General features: G+C 41.8%; 4 protein-coding genes across 7 annotated transcripts in view; 3 read left to right on the top strand and 1 right to left on the bottom strand.

Annotated features, from left to right (window-relative positions):
* The first annotated feature begins 2,016 nt into the window (after window positions 1-2,016).
* On the top strand, window positions 2,017-8,030 carry katnbl1 (katanin p80 subunit B-like 1). 3 transcript variants are annotated; one of them, XM_035616765.2, is made up of 10 exons: window positions 2,017-2,160; window positions 4,350-4,468; window positions 4,601-4,638; window positions 4,859-5,141; window positions 5,252-5,367; window positions 5,469-5,519; window positions 5,941-6,030; window positions 6,304-6,408; window positions 6,727-6,820; window positions 7,416-8,030. In XM_035616765.2, exons 2-10 carry the CDS (start codon window positions 4,457-4,459, stop codon window positions 7,446-7,448), a joined length of 822 nt encoding a protein of 273 aa, XP_035472658.1. In that variant the 5' UTR covers window positions 2,017-2,160; window positions 4,350-4,456; the 3' UTR covers window positions 7,449-8,030. The 3 variants fall into 3 exon arrangements, with proteins under 3 accessions (XP_035472658.1, XP_035472659.1, XP_035472657.1); XM_035616766.2 differs by lacking the exon at window positions 2,017-2,160 and adding an exon at window positions 3,560-3,724 and having other exon boundaries at window positions 4,368-4,468; XM_035616764.2 differs by lacking the exon at window positions 2,017-2,160 and adding an exon at window positions 3,560-3,724.
* Window positions 8,031-8,993: 963 nt separating this feature from the next.
* Window positions 8,994-12,504, top strand: emc7b (ER membrane protein complex subunit 7b). The gene is made up of 5 exons (XM_035616767.2): window positions 8,994-9,377; window positions 10,349-10,468; window positions 10,561-10,699; window positions 11,345-11,425; window positions 11,629-12,504. Exons 1-5 carry the CDS (start codon window positions 9,139-9,141, stop codon window positions 11,779-11,781), a joined length of 732 nt encoding a protein of 243 aa, XP_035472660.1. The 5' UTR covers window positions 8,994-9,138; the 3' UTR covers window positions 11,782-12,504.
* Window positions 12,505-13,330: 826 nt separating this feature from the next.
* chrm5b (cholinergic receptor, muscarinic 5b) overlaps window positions 13,331-22,417 on the bottom strand; it is a 16,329-nt gene continuing 7,242 nt past the window's right edge. For both annotated transcript variants that reach the window (XM_035616758.2, XM_035616759.2), the window contains exon 2: window positions 13,331-16,948. In XM_035616758.2, the coding sequence (XP_035472651.2) occupies window positions 15,353-16,879 (1,527 nt within the window). In that variant the 5' untranslated portion in view covers window positions 16,880-16,948 and the 3' untranslated portion in view covers window positions 13,331-15,352. The remainder of the gene's footprint in view (window positions 16,949-22,417) is intronic.
* The window catches only part of aven (apoptosis, caspase activation inhibitor), a 27,704-nt gene continuing 22,797 nt past the window's right edge, over window positions 17,511-22,417 (top strand). The window contains exons 1-2 of the mRNA XM_035616760.2: window positions 17,511-17,744; window positions 19,337-19,514. Of these exons, the coding sequence (XP_035472653.2) occupies window positions 17,553-17,744; window positions 19,337-19,514 (370 nt within the window). The 5' untranslated portion in view covers window positions 17,511-17,552. The remainder of the gene's footprint in view (window positions 17,745-19,336; window positions 19,515-22,417) is intronic.

Here is a 22,417-nt window from a genome sequence, read left to right as displayed (position 1 = left end):
TCACGCGTACACCAACACCACGATGATTTGAATTCCTCTTACTTGGGTTTATTTTGACTAGAGATTCGGTATGTTTGGGTTGGTGCGTGCCACTGCACTCTGATTTTTGGACATGATAAACAGAACTATCAATCAGGCATTTTCATTTCTGTGGCCGTCTCAGGAAAGAGACAACCGCAGTTTTGAACAAAGGTACTGGCAGGTCGCTGCCAAAAGGGAACGCCATTAAGTATAATCCGGGTTTGGATCGCTGTCAGGTTCATCAACGTGCCTCGGCATTGATTCCACAAGTCTCAGAAAACATATTCACACCGACAGAGACGGTGATTCACACTGTTTTCATTTTCATCCACGCTTTCAATGACCACTCAGCCCGTAGAGAGACAATATCATCCACCTCTGTCAGGGCATAAATGCTTCACCATGAGGCGATGACGGCAATCACTCAGAATGTGGGTTTTTTTTTTTGCCATTTTCCCGCCAAGGGGTTTCAAGTGTATCCCAGACATGCCAGGAATTTTTTTTCCTCCTTTGCGACGTAACGGAGCAGCCACAACGTCTCACTCGGCCTTGTGAAACGAGAGATATTGCTGGAGCCACCTTGACAGGGAGAGCGCGGGGATCCAAGGTGCCATCCAGACGTCTGTGATGAAGGACGACATCCGCGCCAACAAGAACTTGATGCGAAAGAGGACGAGTTATGTCTCAGACAATGGACGAGGCCCTCTGTAAAGCTTCTACGTGTTGGGAGTGTGGCCCCTCCATCACCTTACATAGTTTGACATTGTCGGGAAAGGCACTTCTTTGCCGACACTGAGGAGATGGAGGCCATTCATGTCTGTACACTCGCTATGTAGCTTGTGCTCGAGCCAGCAGCGTTCCATCTTGCACAGATTAAACATCAACATGTTGATCAACAGATCAGGGATGAGGGAGATTGTATCCAACTTTTTTAAAAACTTTGGACAGAGCCAGGCTGCGAAGTGCGGCTACATTTTGCGTCCACAAGCCTGTCAAGAAAGAGCACGCTTGTGTCCTAAATGTTAAACTCGTGCTTTCATGACTAACCACACTGTTCTTCTTTTTTTCCCACCTCTTTAGTTTGGTATGTAAAAACTGTTTGGCCTCCCCCCCCCCCCCAATCTTTTTTTTTGTTCCATTTTAACCAGCATAAAAAATGTGGGACCACAAGTGTTGGTTTGAAATTGTTCATCAAAAATGATAAAAACAAATGTGGTGATTTTGTTTTGCATGTGTTGTCGTGCTTCAGCACACAAATAGCTGCAGATTTGCTTTAACGAAATTCCTTCACTCAATTCATTTTGAGTTAAAGTGTGGCAGAGAGTGCGGGAGTCAGGCAACTGCAAATATCCTTGAAAATAAACCTGCCTAAAAAATTCCAAAACAAAAAAAAAAAGCCATAAGCAGACAAAACACATTTATCGGAGACAGTTCTCTGACAAATTCAAATCCTAAATTGCCAGATCCTATTCGTGATTCAAACTCAGCTTAAGTCCCTGCAGTGAAAAGACTTTGATGACCCTGAACAATGTCCAGGGCTCAGAGCTCGATTCATGAATGATTCAGTCGCAAGCGAAACAAAATAAATCAAGCTCAGATTTAAAAGGCAAACTCAGATTAGAGCAAAATTAATCTTATTTATTAAGTTGTTTTTTTGTGAAGTGCACAATGTGGTTTTGTTGCATATACCTGCGAAAAGAAAGCAAAGTTCTGTATCAACTAGTGTCCTGTTGAAGGTATCGGGATAGACCTCTGAAGCAACGTTGTAGTGAGTAAAATAATCAGACTTAATGGTTATTTAATGTTTGGTGTTTGCATATCGTCCTCCGTGTATTTTCAAAGTCGTATCTGTTGCAGGAAAAGCAAGAAAAAAAAGACTTTTTAAATCCCGACCACATCAGACCAAAGAGGCTGAAACAGGAAAATCATTACTGTCTGTTGCCTTGGCTCCTTATTTCTCCTGTTGTCGAACTTGTGTCTGTTTCCTCTCTCAAGGAACATCGCTCAGGGTGTTGGGACCGAAAGACCAGATCATTCCATTGTGAGACACCAAAACGTGCGGATGATCTGCATGGAAAAACCTTGTCACCGGCAGAACTTTAACCTCGCGTGTGTGTCATAATAAACAACTGCATGCAGGTGAGACCAGGCTGCGGAGCTCAAGGCAACTCGAAACAAAGCGTTAACACCGCCTGATAATTCAAAGCTTATAATAAATCCCAGATTTAAAATTGCACTGTGATATATATGGATATGTGATAGCGCCGTGTAGAGGCCTGGCACCTCTCCAGCAGTTTGAGCCTTTTTACTCTCTGCAGTTTCAGGAGCTTCATATTCTTGTGTACATTCGTTTTTCAGAATTTGACAAGTTACTTTCTTTTCTGATTAATTTTGTAAGAAGAACAGTGAAAAATTTGAATGATAAAAGGCAGTAAGGCGGCCAGTAAATTTCGGTTGACACCTTTTGTGCAGCACAATGTCTGTATTTAAATTTCCACAATAGACATAATGAAACTATGACCCTGAATAATTTCGTTCATCTTCTCGCTTAATTGTTGAAATGTCCAGAATCTACATTTGAACAAGTTAAGAACTGGTATTCTCTCCTTTGGCTGTTGAGGAAGGCATATTCAAAAAGGCTTCATGAGAAAAATATATTGTATGAGAAGTAATTTAGGAGAAAATGGAAGTAAGACGCATGTTGTACAAGAAATTATGATTTAAAAGTGGGATTTTTATCAATTTACTAGACAAAACTAATAAATCTGGTGGAAAACATTGGCATGATGGGTTCATTATCGATGTTTTAATTTTATTAATGTTGTCACCAAAGCGTGGTAAAGTTATCGTGATTTCCATTAGATTAAATTACTAAAATACTGTAAATTGATTTTCTTTGTTTTGGGACTCTTTTTTTATTTAATTGGAATTCCGTGCACTGAATTCTGAATCTGGTCAATCTGCTGATTTTCAAAGTTTACCTTTTGTGAAATATTTCATTTGTCCTTTTTACTGCACATTTTCAATGTATTCAATTTATTTAGTATCCTGTATATTACACATACTATACAGTATTTCCTTTCTATTGCACATTTCAATCTCTTTAGCTTTTCTTCAGCGTGTGGTTTTGCCTTACTTTATTTATTGTGTACATTACTTATCTTATTTTTTTAGTTTTGTTTTTTAGTTTTGTACTATTGCACCATGGGTCCGAGATAAACGGTTTTTCAATTCCTCTGCATGTCTGGAACAATATTGCATGAATTGACAATAAAGTTGACTTGACTCGGCTTGTTTAATTTTATAGTCACGATGGCATGATAATATTCTCTCCGTGCTCCTCTGGTGCACTTAAGCTTTTCAGTTGTTCAAGAGTCTAAAAAGACACAGGACGCTAGGTGGCGCCGGTGAGCACGGTGAGCATTTAAATCCCCATAACGTCCAGCAGGGGTCGCTAAATCTCCTTTGGCTTTTTTTCTCCTGCCAAAATCAATCCCACAATCCTCTCTCTCTCTCACGCACGCGCACGTACGCACGCACTCTCACACACACACACGCACGCACACCGGCGGGCGGTGTGTTCATTTGAATGGTGACACTGTGAAGACGCTAGGAGCTATAACCCCGCACACAGAGGAGTCGGACCCGCTCTGGATGTACACAACCCGCGGGGAACCATCACGGCACCTGACAGAATGAATCGGTTGGTTGTTCAACGTTGGTGTTGTAACGGTGGAGTATAATGTCCGCGGTGCCACCTGTTATTAAGCCATATGTCCCCACACAGTTGGGGGCGCTAACTAGCTAGGAGCTAGCTAACTAGCTAGGAGCTAGCTAGCTTCCCACCTAGCGGCCCTGCTAGCTCACGCTCGCGCCGCGTATGCTGGGTCGTTGAGCTAAAAGGCTAAAGGCGGTTGATGCTAGCTGCGGGAACACGAGCCAAGAGACGTACAGACGAGCAGTGTCGCGCTTCCTCCGACCCTCGAGTGGCTCGATCCCATTGTCTTCATTTTCAATACACTCGCAGGGGCACTGTGATGACCTGAGTAGCCGCTCGGCTGGCTAACGTCATCGCTTGTGTTGTGCTAGCTTGCAGCAGCCAACGCCTTCTTGACTTCAAAAAAAAAAGAAGAAGAAGAAAAGTGGCGTTTATGTTTTGTTTATCTCATGTAAAACTCTTTGCTAATCACACTGTGGCCCCTTGTGTCGCATGCTCAACAGAGCACGACTGTCTGAGGCGTGGAGGCCACGCAGGGATGCTGGGACTTGTCGCAACTCCTCCGAACTTGAAATGTTTTACGATCGTCCCACCCTTGTTTGTCCAACAGTGTCCCTTATTGTGGCAGCTGCTGACGGGGAGTGTTCGAGGTGAACTGGGAGGAAACAATCCAATGGCCTTCTGTGATCCTGCCTGCATCTTTGTGCTGACAAGAACATGAAGCAGCAGGTACGGAGGCGCGGGGGGGCTTATTGCCTAGTCTAGTTGCCTCTTACTGTTAATGCTGGTCACTGCTAGTTCAGTGGTATTGAAGACGTAGAGATTGTAGTAGTGGCCTCATCCCATATCCTTTTGTTTTAGGTGGATATTATAAATAAGGAAGAATTAGATAAAGAAAGGTGAGTGTCTGATCCACATCTTGGGATTCATCTAATTGTGATCACCCACTCACTGTCTGTGTCCCGCAGATCATCCCTCTCTCAGTCACTGGATCATTAAGGCACCTTGCCATAACCCTTTTTTTTTCTTCTTCACCATGTCTGTGGGTTTTGCATTTTACGGTTCTCCAAAGTGAGACGGCTTTGCATTCGGCCCATCTCGATTTCCCCCTCTCGGCAGATTTCAAGTGCATTACGGAGTACGCAGCCCGGGCACAGCGAAGCGATTGTCATCGTGCAAGAGGAAGGGTTGTCCGCAGGTGGAGGTGGGCGTGAAGCTGCACCGCCGAGCATCAGATGTAGGCCGTGCCCGTGACCCCGGCATGGCCAACAAAGAGAATGAGCTGACGTGCTCCGAAGACGCGCGGGGCATTCTCTACAATGACATCTGTGGGCTCCCTGTGAACTCTGCAGAGGCCTCCAAGATGGCAGGGGCCAGCTCCAAGTACGGCGACTTTACTGAGGTGAGAGTCCGAGATAAGCCGATTGCTTGTCTTAGAAGATATGCACCTTTGTGCTTTTCTCTTGTAATGAAAACTCAGTTCTTTAGATTATTTTGTGTCCTTTTCTACAGCTATCAAAGGACCATGAAGCTTTGACTCGCGTCCTTTTTGGAAGGAATCTACGACTTAAAGTAGCCCAAACGCTATGGCGAAGAAACGCCTGTGAATTAGTGGCCTACCTAATAAGGTAAAATGGGCACAGTTAACCCTACGATATAGTAACGTTTTTTCACACTCAAATTTCCTGAAACACGCCTAATTTTTCAATCGTGTTGTTTGGTTTCCCAGAATTCAAGACACGGGAGTGCTGCTCGACTGCTTACCTGTCTTAACAAATGAGTGAGTCTCATCTGGTTCTTTGATATTTTCCCCTTTTGCGAGAGCATGCTGCGTTGTGATCAAAATTATGTTTGTGGCCTCTTTCCTTACTGTTGTATTAAGCTTAGAATTAAAGATAAGCTTATACATTGAAATCAAGTTCACTTGAATACCAACAGATTGTCTTTAAAGTTTAGAATAAACCAATAAATCATCCACACGTGTGTTTAAGTTTCGGGATTAGAGGTTGTATCCTCCTTCCTGTAACTTCTCGTCAGCTTGTGTTGATGTTTAACATTGCTGCTTTGTTTTTTTTATCCAATGACTGTCGGAGCCCTGAATTAAACTACAGTTCAAAACATTTTAATGTCCGCTCATGTTACCAACACACAGCTGCCTCATTTTCTTTTTGTCGTCTTTTATGTGTTTTGTGTCTCATCAGTCTTCAAACTGAAGCACCATGTTTGTCACTTGGCTGCTGTGTTGACCTCCTGCCCCAAGTGAAAGTGATTCTTGCCAGTAAATACGAAGAGTAAGTGGCACTGAGGAAATGCAAACTCGCTTGATGAGCTGATGAAGTACTGGCATCAAAGCAATTTTTGTTTGGCTGTTTTAGTCTTGAAGATGATGCGTCACTGATCTAAGCCGCATAATTTATGAAACCTAATGGATCAGTGGTGAAATATCTTCAATAATTATACAGCAACAAAAACCAGAAGCTTTTGGATGTAGCACTTTCAAATATCATATGATACTATTTAACATAGTTATCTAACTAGCTGGTCTGATGTATCTGCCCCTACAGACACATAATGGTGGGTTTACACTGGGTTCAATCCGTCATCAGGAAATGGTGGCCAGAACTTTCAAAGAACGAGAAAAGACTGCAGGACAGTTGTTCGGAGGACAGGTGGGTACTGCCGGCTTAGATTCAACCCAAAAGTCCCTCCATGACACAAACAAGACTTGTTGTTGCTACTTTCAAATTTCATTTCCTCCAATTTTGACCCTCAACTATTTTTTATCAATCACTTATCTGTTCAACCAATGTATGGCATTTCACTGGAAATGCTGCTAATCAGCATAATTGTAACAGAACTGGAGAATTCATTGTATTAAACATTTGTCCCCAATTTTTTCTAGTTGGTGCTGGTGTAGTATCACAGTTTGCCATATACTTGCTTTGAGTTTCTGTCTGCAATGGTCATGTCTTCATGATTTATTTCAGGAATATTGAAGTCATGAAGCAGCGGCTGAAGGACTTGTGGAAGGAAGGACCCCGACTATGTCTGGTTCCAGGAACCACAGGAGAGCTGGCAAAGGTGAAAAGGATGTCATGATTTATTTACGATGTAGTAGCTTTAAAAGATTTGTCAAGAGTAGGGAAGTTCGAAAAAAAAGTAAAACGGCATGTTGTACTAAAAATATGAAATGTATGTAAAATGATGATTGTGACGCAGAGAGATTTATCACAGAACTGTTTTACCAGACTATACAGGTCCTGCAGCTGTTTGTTTTCTGCTCTCTGTTGATTTTGGGTGGACACTCCCATACTAAAAAAACTTTTACCATGAGCCACCATGAGTTGAGAGTTTCTATTGTGGCTCATTTGTTAAGATCTTTACATCCTGTTTCATACTAAACTACATAAAACCAAAGAAAATCATGTTTGCGGAGCCGTTTCATTTAAAAGAAGAATTTACTGAAGAAGCATAAAAAAAGAATAACATGTATATGGAAGGTTCAGTGTACAAGTGATCTATTATCTTATGTTTTGTATAACAATCTAATCTTGAAAACAGTATTCTGATAGTCCTCTGATTAATTCATTGTAAAAACAGAGATTATTTTACTGCATGTAGGTTGTCTCACTAGCTGTGACAACGACTAATGTGGTGTCTTCGCTTCATGTTGCAGGCGATTGAGGCTTATCTATCACAGCTGCCCTGACAGTCGTCGGTGTAGCACTCATGAGGATGTGACCACTACTGCCGGATCATGGCTGTTTTCGAACTGATAATGACGCCAGAGAAAACGGACTGGTTCATTCTGCCACGTTAAACTCAAACCTCTTACTGGGAACTGAACTTTGATAATTCAGACTACTCCCCTCGGTGAGAGCTGGAGACTCTTAAGGAGGGCTCCGAGAGCCTTTCTACAAAACAATTAAGGAAACGGCAAATGACTGCTTCACATTGAAGTGGCTCGTCTTGTGAAGGGGCATATTTAGTGGACCTCCGTGAGACTGGATGCAACGTCGCTCTATGAAGTGCCAAGCTCGTGGTCTCTCACTACATCACACTTTGCCATGGATTGCACATGCACTTGTTGATGTAATGAATGCTCCGCTCTTTTTTGTTGTTTTGAACCTGGGTTCTCCGGAATCAGGAACTTGAATCTGCAACAGTCTTAAGTTATTAGAGCTCGTTTTCATTTTTCGCCTCTTCATATGACATTTGACTGTGTTATGTAAACCGTTAAAACAAGTGATTCTTTTAAAATTCTTTTAAATAAATTTCATCAAAATCGAAAGTTGATTCTTTCATTTTTCTTTCTTTTGTGTTGTGAATACAGATAATGGGCTGTACTTTTGCAGGTGGAATGAGGCCCGGAAAAATTATAAGATATCAGGCAAAACATTTCATAAATAAAACTTGTAATAAAACAAATACATTCAAGTAAACATACATATTTTATATTTTCTAAGTGCACGTGGTAAATGATTGTTTCAAAGTGGCCAAAAAAGCTATTTAAGTCTTCTTGTAGGCGGAAGGGTTATTATTTTTTTTCAAAATATTTAACCAAGATAAGTTTCTTGTTTGAGAAAAGTGTAAAACTAAAAGGTACAATCATCTCATTAAATTGCCTCAACAGGTCTCAGTGTCTTTGAAAGCAGTGAATTTAGTTCCCTCAATACATTAGAGGAAAGTATTATACAAGGCTTGAAATATATTTACAAAGGCGTTTTCATATTGTTGTTACAATAAGTCACACTAACCAAGAGCTAATTTTAGCCCCAAAATTATTTATTTATTTTTAAATCATTAAATCCTGTTAAAATAGATTAATATAATAAACAGAAAAGACAACGACACAAAGGTAAATTAAAAAAAGTAAGTTGTCACTTCAGTTGATCAAATATTGAATTGAAAATGTGTTTATTCGGAACATGTAAAGAAAAAAAGAAACAGAAAAGAATGAAACAAGAAGACACATAGAAGAGTGATATTCACAAACAATATAAACACTTGCTGCTTTACATGTTCGAAAAGGACTGAGAAGAAGAAGAAGAGCTTATTTAATCTCACCGAAATCCTAAGTAAGTAGTCTTGAAGGAAAAAAGAGTAAGCAGCTATTTGAATTTAAAATTAAAATCATATTTACCATTGAATCAAATGTAACATCTTTACATTGAGAATAACGAAGGACACGTGACGTGTGAGTGAAAACACTGAATTGTCATTGTCCGTTTGTACAATAAAGTTTTGGGGAGGTTTTGTTGTGACGTCATTTTCCGCAGCGCGACAGCTGATGCGCCGACTCCTCTGCTCTGCTGCTCCTTCGCCGACGACTGCTCCTGACCGCACGTTGACTCTCACCTCCGGTCAGAAGCGGTTTTAATCCGGTGAAGACGGACGACATGTCGCGCAGGGACAGGATGCCGCCGCCGCTGTGGGTGTTCGTGCAGGCGGCGCTCGTCGCGTGCTCCTGGTGTTTCTCCGACATGGACACGGGGCCTGGCGCGGGCGTCGCGACGCAGCCGAACGGCGACCGCTTCAAAATCGAGGGACGAGCGATCGTGCCCGGGGTGAAGACACAGGACTGGGTGTCCACGGCCAGGGTGCAGGTGGAGGGCGAGGACTACGTCGGCTTCCTGAGGTGAGGAGCCGGCCCCACGGCTACGCGCACCTGCTAGCCTGCTAGCCTGCTAGCGAGGCTAGGTAGCATTAGCGTAGCCGGTTAGCCCCGAGCGGCTGGTCGAACTGCTGCTGCTGCTGTTGGCAGGTGGCACGCTCTGACAGCCAATCACAGCTTAATAAGCGCGGGTGTGATTCATGCCACCCGGGACGAGGACACGAGTGTTTTCTTCATCACCAGCCCACGCAGGCCGAGAGTCTCGCTTCGTCAGCTGTTACCAAAACAAACCTCGACCACAGGGGACTCGTCTGTTGTTGCCGTCCGACCGTCTCTGATGTGGAGAAGGGGTTCAGTCAGATTAAAACATCCGTGCTTCCTGAACGGTGTCTTTTTTTCTGATTCAAATTTAACTTTATTATCCACGGGTTCGAGACAGGTACACAAAGGCCTTTACAAATAGAACAGCAGAGACAATCAATGAAAAGGAACACCTAGCTGAGACCAATGCAGCAAATCCTCCTCCATCACGAAGGTTTCAGTGTTCAGGTTTTGTTGGGACTGTTGAAAGATGGGTGAGCGTGTGAGAGGAGCTTGATTGTGTTGCTGTTGAACTGCATTGTGTCTATCTGTTGTTTGAGCCCTTGTTGACTTCAAGACAATAAAAACACCTGTCAACATGACAGGATGTAGTCACACTGCACCACAAACTACATCCTCCAAACGGATCACACACTTGAATCAACAACTCTTTAACACAGCTGATGAAGATTGAACATTGTAACCATCACAGAAGGGGAGGATCTATTGCATAACTGCCTTATTAGTCCGTGTTGTTTGTTTTTACCGAGTGGATAATATGAGGGAGGACGTGATCTGTGGCATCGTAATAACGCACCAACCAACGCACCTTTTACGGTTGTTCTCTCATTAGGATAGATGAAATCAAAATGTGCAGGCTACCTGAGCTGATGTTGACAATTGTCTCGTTACAGAACTGACGGGAGTTTTGCCGTGAACGACGTCCCCTCGGGATCTTACGTTATCGAAGTTGTCACCCCGACGTATAGGTTCGAACCAGTGCGTGTTGATATCACAACCAAGGGCAAAATGAGGTAAGACCTTTGTGTTGTGAGGAGCCCAAAAAAAGTAAGTAAGTCGTAAAGCTACTCTGTTCCAGCAAAGTGTCCATGTGTCAATTTCACAGGGCGCGTCTCGTCAACTACATCAAGACCTCAGAAGTAATTCGCCAGCCATATCCTCTCCAAGTCCGGGCCAACGGCCCTCACACCTACTTCATGAAGAGGGAGACCTGGGGCTGGACAGACTTCCTTATGAACCCAATGGTAAAAAAAAATAATAATAATAATTAATGGAGTTGTATAAGCATACTGGATATGTACAATCTGTTTGGTTCATATACATCTGTAGTGTGAGGAGATGATGTGCGTTACGTTTTTTTTCCGATGAGTTTAGGTTAGTGAAAGTCCAGAGTCCACGGGCCATACAATTGAAGGATACTAAAACATTAGATAATAATTCTTGTGGTCTACATATTATTAACTCAAGCGCACAAACAACCTCACCTGGAGTTTTTTTCTGCAATGCCCTGTACTGAATAATGAACACCCTGATGATTTAATGAACCATGATGTGGAATGTGAAGAAAGATAAGTACAGTTCAATGTTTCTGAGGCTCTTATTTCAATTTCTCAATTTAGAAGTTGTTAACCAGTCAAACTATGCTGTTCATAGTTTATGCTGTTGCTTGATACATTTTGGTAAAAAAAAAAAAAAAAAGAGGTCAAAACATTTGTTTTCCAAAAGGAAAAATGAAAAAAATCAAAGCTTAGTTTGTCGATAATTCCCTGGGAAGTTTAACAGCAAGAAAAGTCTATCCAGACTATATATACATGCTTGTTTTAAATATGAATTAACTATAGTGTGTCTGAATTTCTTTTTTAAACGTAATGTACTTGCTCTTCTTGCAGGTTATGATGATGGTTCTGCCCCTGCTGATCATTGTGTTGCTGCCCAAAGTGGTCAACACCAATGACCCAGAGATGAGAAAGGTAAAGAATCTTTAAAAACCCCAGTGTTTTGTTTTTTTTCCTCCAGAAATATTGTACACATATAGCACAAGTTCCAGTCAGTAGTCAAAAGAACACTTGGGATTACTTTAATGACATATTGTTCAAACGTCAGATTAATAGAAAAATTGTGATGGATTTTTAAAAAATTGACGTGGATTTCCATTTCGCCGCTGTCCTTACAGGAAATGGAACAGTCCATGAACATGCTGAACCCCAACCCTGAGCTTCCCGACGTCTCTGAGCTCATGACCAAGCTCTTCTCTGGCTCCAAGGGCACCAGCAAGGCAGGCAGCAGCAGCAGCAAGGGCACGAGGCCAGCTGTCAAGAGGAGGTAGTACTATACTGCACACACCTCCTCCAGCTGCCTGAAGAAGCACGAGTTATGCCATGGAAGCAAGATTTTAAAAAGTGTAATTTTCCCCTCTGGGTCTATTGTACAGTTTTCTTTATTAATAGATGTTTTGAGCACATCGTGTTTTCTATTATGTTATTGGAAACTGAGCATAAAAACAAGAGTTTTATCTCTCTCCCATACCGCACTGATGGAAACTTCTTAAACTCTACAAAAGCTGTAATTCTTCATTTGCTCTGTACTTTCTACAAGTGGCTCTACTACTCATCAATCTTGTCTGTTGCTAACCCTCTGCTGTGCATTTTTCCACTGCTGCTAATTCCACTACCTGAAAAGAAGAACATATATACATACTCAGAGATTTTCTTGTTCTTTTTTTTTCTTGTTTTGCTTATAGTAATAAGACTGTGAATGCAGATGAATTGAATTTTTAAGACTGATAAATTCTTATTTAAAAAACCTAGCTAATTAAATTGAAATGGTTATATAACAACTGTGTTTTTATTTCAGACCGTCTTATTTGTTTGAAAGTGAGCACATGGCCAGAATTCTCTCCATGTTCATACGTGCTCAAGGTGTAAAATTAAAACGATAATTACTTTACAATTCAAAGAGTAATAGGAGCTGTGTGTTTGCTTTCAAGATCTCGCGAGTGTAACTGGCTTTACTTTGAATAAAGCAGATGGCCAAGACCTTATTAAAGTCACTATAAAATGTGTCTGTGATGAATGGCCTCACTTAACAATAATGGCTGAAAGGAAATAATGATGAATGACTTCATCCTCATTATAATCTCAAGGTCAATTTACTAAATTTTCTTCATCAGTCAAGTATTTGCTCAGTTGTCATGGTGATGGATCTTTTGACTTATCAGCATAAAAGTAAGTTATGTTTTTCCCTTCAGTAGTTAACTTTAACCATCAAGGACAGCCTAACATTCCATTTCACTGCTTTTTCTTTCAATGAACACATTACATAAACAACAGGGAGGTCATGCAGTAGAACTCACCTCGTCAAAGGTGGATTTCGAAAAATCTGCTAGAAGAACTGCTCAAGGCTGATATTCAAACTGAGGCCTTGTTCAGACGTGAGCTGTGTTTGTCTCAACACAGTGCATGACAAAACATGAATCAAATTAAAATATCAGATGAAGGCAGAGGCGAGTCAAAAGAGGTTCCACACTGTTCCAATAGCTCATTGGATGTAATTTAATTGATCGAGCAGAGCTTCCTCAGGCACACTGAGGCACTAAATAGTGACGAGGGATCACAAATGGACTTTTGGTTGAATATAGGAGTCACAAGTTAAAAAAAGCCGGGGACCCCAGATTCTTTCTTTTCTTTTGTTCAACATCCCCACAAAATGACCAGGACTGTCTCAATATTTCCAAAGTCTCCAGCCTTTCTGTGGCTCTAAGCCCATATTTTTTGGGGACTATTTTCAACTGAGGAGTATTGAAGGCAACAGCACTGTTGATGTGGAACTGACTCAAAACAAACTGTAGTGTTCATGTTCACTGTAATACAGTTTGGTTCACTCATGAGTTTTTAATAGAGGTCTTTGGCAAAGAGGAATACAATCAATACATTGTTCAGGGTATTTGTTGACCAAGAAATATATGATATCACCAGCCTTATTCTTTAATAATTGCAAACATGGTGAGCTCTGTATCATCTTATTAATGGCCCATTCATCTTATTAGTCAACTCTTGGAATGGGTAAGAATCTTAAAGTACAAATCAGATCAGATTCTACATGTTTGACGCTAAAAATGATCATGTTGACGAAAAACATAATTCTGCCTCGGAATTTCGTATTCTGCTGTTTCACATCAGTACACACTTTCGCAAAAAGTCACAGACGGACAATGAGCACATATCTGTTCACGTAGCACTTTTTGCGTCCGAGCAGAACAAAAGGCACAGAGCTCAGGGAGATGCGTTTGACAAAAACACCATAAACAACATGAAAGTGCAATAATTTACAGCAGCGACGCTCATCCATCAGAGAGACATGGTGGCAGTCGAGCTTCGAATACATTTTTTCTTTTCCTTTTTTACAGTTACATGAATATTGACAAGAGCAGAGAGGTGTGATCCATAAACAATCTCATGTCCTATTACCACAGTCAAACTAATGCAGGGAATGCACAGAAATGCACAGATTAGCCCTTGAACACCAGATCAAATATCGATAGCGAGGAGCAGGAAACGAAAAGGAAAAAACATTCACTAGACCACTTATGTACATGTATGTATATATATTCTATATTTACTAATCAATTTATATTTACCTATATTTATGTGTTCTTTACACTATACATTATTTTGAATGGGTAAGCCTACATTAAGCCCTCTATATACAGTGCAAGTGAGCATTAGAATGAAAGAGGATTAGATGATGTTTAAAGAAAAGGTTCAGAGATTTTACTCACAACATACGTATGTTGTTGACATTACATACTTTAGGTGAACATACAATATGCCCATCAGTGGCAAATTCCCCGAATGATTCCTCCTGGCCAGTGTTAGAGATGTGGACAAAATCAGCCTCATTCTGTGCACAAATAAAGTTAAAGTTCAGGCATTTGCTGCTTTTGGTCTCTAAAACTGTCCTATGAGACCCAGCAGGTGTGGTTATAGCTCAAAGGAGATTAGGTGTCGCACATCCAACTCATATTTTAAATATGGTAAGTCCCTTTATTGATAATATCAGCTGCAACAAAGGCCTACTGGAAAGTTTGAGTGAGATGTACTAATATTTTTTACATCATCCTTAATATTTGTGCTCTGCGACAGTTGCAACCAGTATGGACATTTCCATCACGGCGGCTACGGACACTGGATATACTGCCTGTCTAAGCATGTACGGTCGTTTATGTGATACTCTGGAAACCTACCGTGTGTTATCTTTTGTGCTTTTCCATATATTTGTTCTAAATGTTTAAAATAAGTCTTTAAAAAAAGTGTGGAAATCAGGCTTCAGCAGCCAAAGTGCCAAATGTCCTCTTTGGGCTACAGTACTCCTCCTACACCACTTTGATTTTACATAATAGTGCTGGCATGGCTGTGGTGAAGAGGATCACATGCACATGCCATGGCTTTGCTCAGATATAAGGATTACTTGTGACCAGTCTTTTTCACAATCATTTTACATTTTATTGAACATGGACCATTTCACTGACCAGGGAACCTAAACACAAATACACACACACGCACACACACACACACACACACACACACACCAACATGATGTTGTGGTGAAAAATTCAGAATGCAAGCAATTTATCAAACTTCACTCCGCTGGATGGAATGGAGTTGCCGTTCAATATTTGAAATAAAAAAAAAAAATGAACATGTTCTTTAAACTGTATGTGTAGCCACCTTCAGTAGGTGTTTTTTTTTCTGAATAATCTCACTCAGCACATTTTCCACCAACACATATTTCTAACACAAAAATCACATGCAGCACTTCATGCCGAAGACCAACTACAGTATATATATCAAGAAAATCCCCATGTAGGCAAAAGTCTGCTCTCATGTTGCACTGCCACATCAAGTCATTTTGTTGTTGACATTTGGGTTTTGTCCACACCAGTACAGCTTGTCCTCGCCTCTCCTCCTCCTCCTCCACTGGCAGAGCAGGAGCATGCGGAAGGTCTTCTGGAAGGTTTTGTTGCAGAGGGCGTAGCACATGGGGTTGATGGTGCTGTTGACGTAGCACAGCCAGTAGCCCAGGTGCCACAGGGACGTGGGGATGCACTCGGTGCAGAACGTGGAGATGAGCACCATGATGTTGTATGGCGTCCATGTGAGGATGAAGGCCAGGAGGATGGCGCTCAGAGTCTGGGCGGCCTTCTTCTCCTTCACCAGCACCATCCTCTTCCTCTTGGTGATCTGGCTCTTCAGGACCGGGTCCATGGGCTTGGAGGTGGTGGAGGAGGCGGAGGGAGAGGCGTTTTTGGCAGGCTGTTCTGCTTCAGCCAGACAGGGTGTTGCAGGTTTAGGGTCGCTATCCTTATCCTTTGAGCCAGGTTTGAACTTGTAAGAGATGCACTTTTTACTGGTCTTCTTTTGAGGAGAGGAAAAATACGGATCCTCTGCGTAATCAGTCACCTGCCCATTCTTATTACTTTGCACACTGCTCTGCTCTTTGAAAGACCCCTGTGGGGTTTCCAATGAAGCGTGATGCTCCTCCTCCTCAGATGAGGTGTAGCTGTTAAAGGAAGTGATCTGGTCGGCCTTGGCCCATGCCTCGTCTGACCTAGTGGTCATCTTTGTTGCGTTACTTTGGTTAGATGAGGACCAGGAGGCCTGACTCCGGTCTCTCCTCTCTCTGGTGAAATGAAAGCAAGAGTGAATAATAGTTTTCTGCGGCTTAGTTCCCTCTGGTACATTTTCTGTTGCAAGCCCCTGCAGCTCTGCCAGATCTTTGGTCCGTCTCTGCGTCTCCTTGTAGATCCTACAGTACAGGATAGTCATAACCGAGACTGGGATGTAGAACGCAGCGATGGCTGTTCCAAATGTGATCACAGGCTCAGTTAAAAACTGGATCTGGCACTGGTCCAAAGGCACTTTTCTTTCTCCTACAAAGTACTGCCAGCAAAGAATGGGTGGTGCCCATAGGACAAAAGACACCAGCCATGCCAGACCGATCATGATAGCAGCTCTCTTTGGAGTCCTCTTTGCCCTGTAAGTCAGCGGCCTTGTGATGGAGAAGTACCTGTCGAAGCTGATAACGAGTAAGTTCATAACTGACGCATTGCTGGCTACGTAATCCACTGCAAGCCACAGATCACATGCAAGGTTCCCCAAGGACCAGTAACCCATCAGTATGTATGTGGTGTACAAGTTCATGGACAGCACTCCTATGATGAGGTCAGCAAACGCCAAACTCAGGAGGTAGTAGTTGTTCACCGTCTTCAGCTGGCTGTTCACTTTGAAAGAGAGCAACACTAGCACGTTACCAACTATAGTTATCAAGCTGACAATGGCGGACACTGCCGCAATGGTTATAGCCTCCCAAAGGTTGTGGCGAACAGCTTGGACATGCGATGTGTTGCCAAAGGTGCTGTTATCCATGGTGCTGCGTTATCTGTATGTGCTGTTGGTGTCAGGTCAATGTGTTTCCTTGTAGAATGAGCAGTTCTCCTGAAATGAAAAGAAGAACAGTAATGAGACACAATTGCACACAGATATATTAGTGATCTCCCACAGCATAGGGTGTTGGATATGACTCTAGAGTTGTTCAGCTTTATTTCCACGAGGCTGTTCAGTCAGTTGATGCTCTAACAGAATTAGAAGGGAAATCAGCAACAAGAAAGATACTAGTGCTTAAAATATTTCTTAAAACTCTACTATAATTTATTATCATTGACCTCAAATATTCACGGTCTTGCAGAGCCACATCAAGTAATATGCTAATTGTTATATGTTTAAAAACTGATAATATATTTTTAATTAAATACTTTTAAGGATAATAACATTTAATTGATTTAATTTTTATTTTTGGGATAATTATTGTAAAATATCAATTTGATATGGGAAACATATATGACATTTTAAAAAACATTCTCTATAGGTTCGTGTTAAAATATGTATATTGTTCTATACATTTTTGTCCAAATGAAAATCGGAACCACTCAAATGCCATTTTATCGTAGGGACACCATTCAATGTAACACCCAATCCATGATAGCGCGCCACTGTGAGGTGTCACGTGCTAAACTGTCCGGCCGCAGTAGACAGAACAGCAATGGAGGTTAGACCGAGCAGAGGCAGGGGAGGCAGCTGGAAGAGAGGAGGCCGGGGCGGACACGACGGTGACAGTTCGGGCGGTGAGCACCGGGGCAGAGGCCGAGGAGGCCACCACCGTGGCCGGGGCAAAAGAGACCACTACCGCGGTCGTGGACGCGGGGAAGGCGCCCATGCAGCGTTCCATTACCGGGTGAGAGGACGCTGTGTTTAGAAACCCACACACAGGCGCTTCCGCTCTGCCAGACTGCTTTGAGAAAAATCAAGAATTGAAGAGTTCTCCTCCATGTGAGAACGCATTCAGTCTCAGTTGATGAAGTAAAACTAAGTTGGCCCTCCTCTTCAATTCCGCCTCATTAGCAGAGCGGATAGAGGCTTGTGCGGAGCTCCGCGGGAAATAAAGTTATGCGTCATGGATAAGTTAAAAAAAACTTTATGCAAAGTGATGAGGCGAGCAGACACGTGATGTTTTTATCCCGAAAGTCAAATCTCAGCCTCAGGTTTCTAGTCTTTATGTTTGAATGGTCCCACTTTGCACTAGTTAAGTGGTTGTTATGTCATGATGCTTCCATGCACACTCGTCTATTCTACATGAATAATGCACATACTTTCATCATGTCATTGTGTATAGAGCCAGATTGCACAGATTGTGAAATATCACTGCAGCAGTATCATTATAGTGACCTCCCACAGCATTATAATGTCTTTGTTCACTCTGATATGTGACCCTAGGAGTTGCTCAGCTTCATTTCCACCAGGCTGTTCAGTCGGTTGATGCTCCTGCAACTCCGCTAACTACAGAATTACAAGAGGGAAAAAAAACCAATAGCGGCTCTTTCTTTGATTGCAATCAAAAAAATCCCCTTTGGTTCATATGGGCTCCTTGATTGCAATCACCAATATCTCCTTTGGTGCATCCCATAGCTACCATGTAGTCTTTGATGATATTGTTGAGGGGGGAATGAGCAGGGCACAATTAAAAAAAGAGAAAAAGAATAAATACACAACTTATGTTGCACATTTCTATGGCAACATAATTCAAAGGTTTTTCTGCAGGTATCTGACGAAACAGGAGGAAATCTTTGACTCTTACTAATTCAATGAGTTTTCAGTTTTGGCACCAGCGTCTATTCATCGTCATACACTGGGACATTCCTTTCACCACGACCCTTTGGTTAGACTAAGCTACAGACCATTAACCTATATTATTAAAGGTTTTTAAAAAAAACTGCTCTTTGAATTGTATTTGAGTGAAAATTTTTCTTTTTGTCACGGCCAAATCTTGGCCAAATCGTGAAAAGGACTCGTGAAAAGTGCTTCTAAATCCCTTTGGCTGATCATAACATTATTTCAAAAAGGAAATGTTGTATTGTAATCGTGGGAGCGTGACATTTCATTGAAGCTCCTTGTAGATTGGTTTAGATATGGCTTTTTAATTGGACTCCAAGTTAGACTGTGGTTAAGGTGCTGTCTGAATTACAGAGCAGAAAAAAAAGCAGAGCAGACAGGAAACGGTGTGGGTGGGGTTGTAAGTGTAACTTGCACGAGACAGAACTGCCAGCCATTAACAGGCGTCACCTTATTACAAATGTATCAAACATTGTACCCTTATTAATGTCATTCACTGTCCTTACCAGTTATATGAATAAGAATGTAAACAATAGATATTTCCCTGAATGAGACACGAGTCCCAACCCTCTCTCAAATTAGGAGTGAAAGTTTCCTCGGCATGAATTTAAGATCGGACGTTGCTCATTGTGTGTTCTGTCCTGTTCTCTCTCTCAGGATCAAGATGGAGGTGACGACAACGTTGAGGAGGATGACGACAACAGGCAGGAGGTTTTCTCCAGGAGGAAACTGGGGTCAAACTGGGATCGTTACGAGGAGTCGGAGAGAAAGCAGCCCGATGACGACACGCCCACTCAGAGAGGAGCAGATTTCCACGTCCTGCTGGAGTCGGCAGGTAGGATAAGATGTGGGCAAGGGAGCCGCTTGGGAGGGTTTGTCTTTGATTTGACAGCCACACCTGTGGTGCTGTGTCGGCTCTCAGGAGGAGTCAAGTCAGGCGTGTGAGCTTTCCTAAAACAATTCGATATTAGATTCTCGTTTCCTCATCCCAATTAACTTCACAGACGACACCGCTCTTCCTCGGAGCCTCGACAACATGCCTGCCGAGTCTGAAGCCGATCGGACGAGTGTTAGTTGTGCAAAACGAAGGACAGACAGACGGAGATATTATCAACCTCGGTGAAAATACATTCTGTCAAATACTCCTCTGTAGTCTGATTGTACCTCGCCGAGGTTGTCTCTTCATCCTAATTAGTTAAAAGGAACCGTCTGTGGTCTTAAGGGACTTGAATTGCTCTGTATGGACACTGCTGCCGGATGTTTGTCGTTGTTTGCTCATTTCAGCCTCAGTGGTCAGTGTTTGGCTCCCTGGGCTCTCTACGGCCTCATCCCTCTGTGTGTGTGTGTGTGTGTTGATATTTCTTTCCCCCAAAGGAGCTCAGCGAGAGAGCTCGTGTGTTTCTGTTAGAGCAGAAGAGTCGGGATTTCTTCAAATACAGGACGGCGTCTAGGAAGAGAGCCCCGATGTCGGACTGTCGCATTTAGCTCACTTCTCAAGTTGAGTTAAATAAAGCAGACCCCAAGTGGTCAACTGAGCTGCCAACATTTTAAATGAGACAGATAGTGAAGGTGAAGCAGGCACTTTTATTTGAGCGGCTCATAAAAGTGCAGTAATTCAGCCAAAGTAATTGTCTTGCAGTTGTTAAGGAGCTGAAAATATAGCTTCTGTGGCTTGAAACCTATAAAGAAGTTTGAGTTGTTGGTGGGAATAAACCAGTTACAGCTACCATTACTGAGGTAGCATCTCAGTCTTCAGCCAGCACAGTAACTTATGCACTTTTGCCAACAAAATCCATCCTTCATAGAGCCAAAAGTGAAGAATACAAACGTCAGACATTGTTAAAATAAAGATTAGAATATGAAAATAAACCTTAAAGCATAATTAGGCTCTGTCTTAATTAACAGCCAGCTATCATTTCTGTGCTGTTATCTCCTCATCTGACAATGAACTTCAACTCTGGAAGAAAAAACATGATCCACAATCCTTTTCTTGAGTAAATCACTTTTAGAAACATCCAGTAAATCCTCACGCTCACTCTCTGAGCAGCATGCGGACGAAAGACTGACCAGGAACTGATAGAGACCGTAAAGTGATCAGCCTCGCGGGGCAGATGGTCAGCCGCCGCCCTACCTTTCTCTTCCTTGCTTTGAACGCTTATGTTTTCATTTTCAGCGAGTTCGTCCTTCTATATGATATTTTAAACAACTCCTCTGCCCGCAGACTGAGGACACAAATATGAAGTCTGTTTTGATTTTTTTAATGAAAACAACTAATCGATTAATCGAGAAAATAATTGACAGATTAGTTAGTTGCAGCCCTAATGCAGTTGTTAAAAAAGATTCAATCCGGATAAGAATCATCTGCATATGGAAATCTCATGTTTTGCGATCCAGGACGAGGTCATCGGGTTTTTTCACTATCGCCAAGAAAAAAAAAAGGTTTCATAATCTGTCTGCATTTTCAGTGCAAACATAACCTCTGAGTCATGCTGTGTCTAAGAAACCAAACAGCATCAACTCCTGCTCATGAGGAATCCGCCTCACGGCCTGACGATGTGAGAGCGAGGCACATCCATCTAGTGTTGCTGTGGTGCTACAACAGTCAACAGCTTGAATCCTATGGTTCCGAAAATCATTGCATCGTTTCCACTTTACGCCTGTACCACATCCATATATGTATAGTAAATAATCTGACCAGCGTATAGACTCTTGCGATAATATATATAGGTATACAGTGTTCATGTAAGTTTGCTCTCATTGTATATCCTCTACTGTGTATGTAGAATATGTTGAGAGCCACTTAGAACTGGAGTTAAGGCCTCAGCCGGTGTTAAGGTAGTTGGACATGAAAAAAAAGTGATTTGAAAAGCTTCAGCAAATTTCACTTCTCTTTGTTTCCCTTTCACCCAGTCTGCTTTCATCATGACTGAGTAGGTTTCGTAACGCACTGCTGCAGGTAGTCGAGTCCTTCACCGTGCAGAACTGTCAGGTATAGAAATCTGAATAGATAATCAAGTGTTAGAATGATGAGAATCACTGGGATTGATTGTGATTGAGATGACGTTACTCAAACTGGGACCAATGTATTCATTCACAAATTTCAACCAGTAATGCTGAGTTCTTTTTTTTAACCGAAAAATGGCATATAAGTGAATTGATAAGCATTTCAATCAGATTTTACTTTGTACGCACATTTTATTTATTCAATTTTTGTTTTGGTAAATTAGTTTTGCTGAAGGCCTGTTGCATCCCACTACGTTTTCTTACATTGAACCGGTGCAGTGGTTTGCAGGAACTAGAAAAATGTCTAGTTTTTAGTTTATATTTATGAGAACAAAGTGATTCACATTACTAATATTAAAGTGTATGTCATGAAATTTATCAATTTACAAGATATTATTAATACATATTGCCTATCAGCTCAAAAGTCTGAAAATATTGGTTTCTTTATCAGCCTGTTGTAAAATTCTGCATTTGTTTTGGAGACAGATGTGAAAAGTGAATAAACAACATTTGGACCAAAGATCTAATTTGCTTTGAGTTCAGAATGACTTTAAATACCAGAAATGTAAAGAAATGAAGCTTATTAAAGATCATATATGAAGCCATGTTTAACTCGGGATGAGCAGTTAACTGTGATTGTGTTTTTTTTCTTCTTCTCACGCCATTAGAGTGTTGCAGCGCCGCGTTGTCTCTCCCGTTCTCTTGTAGCGTGAATGCCAAAGGTGCCTTTTGTGA

Source organism: Scophthalmus maximus, chromosome 18 (genome assembly GCF_022379125.1).
Source record: "Scophthalmus maximus strain ysfricsl-2021 chromosome 18, ASM2237912v1, whole genome shotgun sequence".
NCBI lineage: Eukaryota > Metazoa > Chordata > Actinopteri > Pleuronectiformes > Scophthalmidae > Scophthalmus > Scophthalmus maximus.
The sequence above is the reverse complement of the archived record's forward strand: the minus strand, read 5'-3'. Positions and strand labels throughout refer to the sequence as shown.

Bases quoted from the DNA above. Each gene is read 5' to 3' on its own strand.
- katnbl1 (XM_035616765.2), top strand. The intron at 5,142-5,251 runs GTGAGAGTCCGA...CCTTTTCTACAG, and splicing joins AGTACGGCGACTTTACTGAG to CTATCAAAGGACCATGAAGC. The intron at 5,368-5,468 runs GTAAAATGGGCA...TTGGTTTCCCAG, and splicing joins TTAGTGGCCTACCTAATAAG to AATTCAAGACACGGGAGTGC.
- emc7b (XM_035616767.2), top strand. From the start codon at position 9,139: ATGTCGCGCAGGGACAGGATGCCGCCGCCGCTGTGGGTGTTCGTGCAG. The intron at 10,700-11,344 runs GTAAAAAAAAAT...CTCTTCTTGCAG, and splicing joins ACTTCCTTATGAACCCAATG to GTTATGATGATGGTTCTGCC. The intron at 11,426-11,628 runs GTAAAGAATCTT...CTGTCCTTACAG, and splicing joins ATGACCCAGAGATGAGAAAG to GAAATGGAACAGTCCATGAA.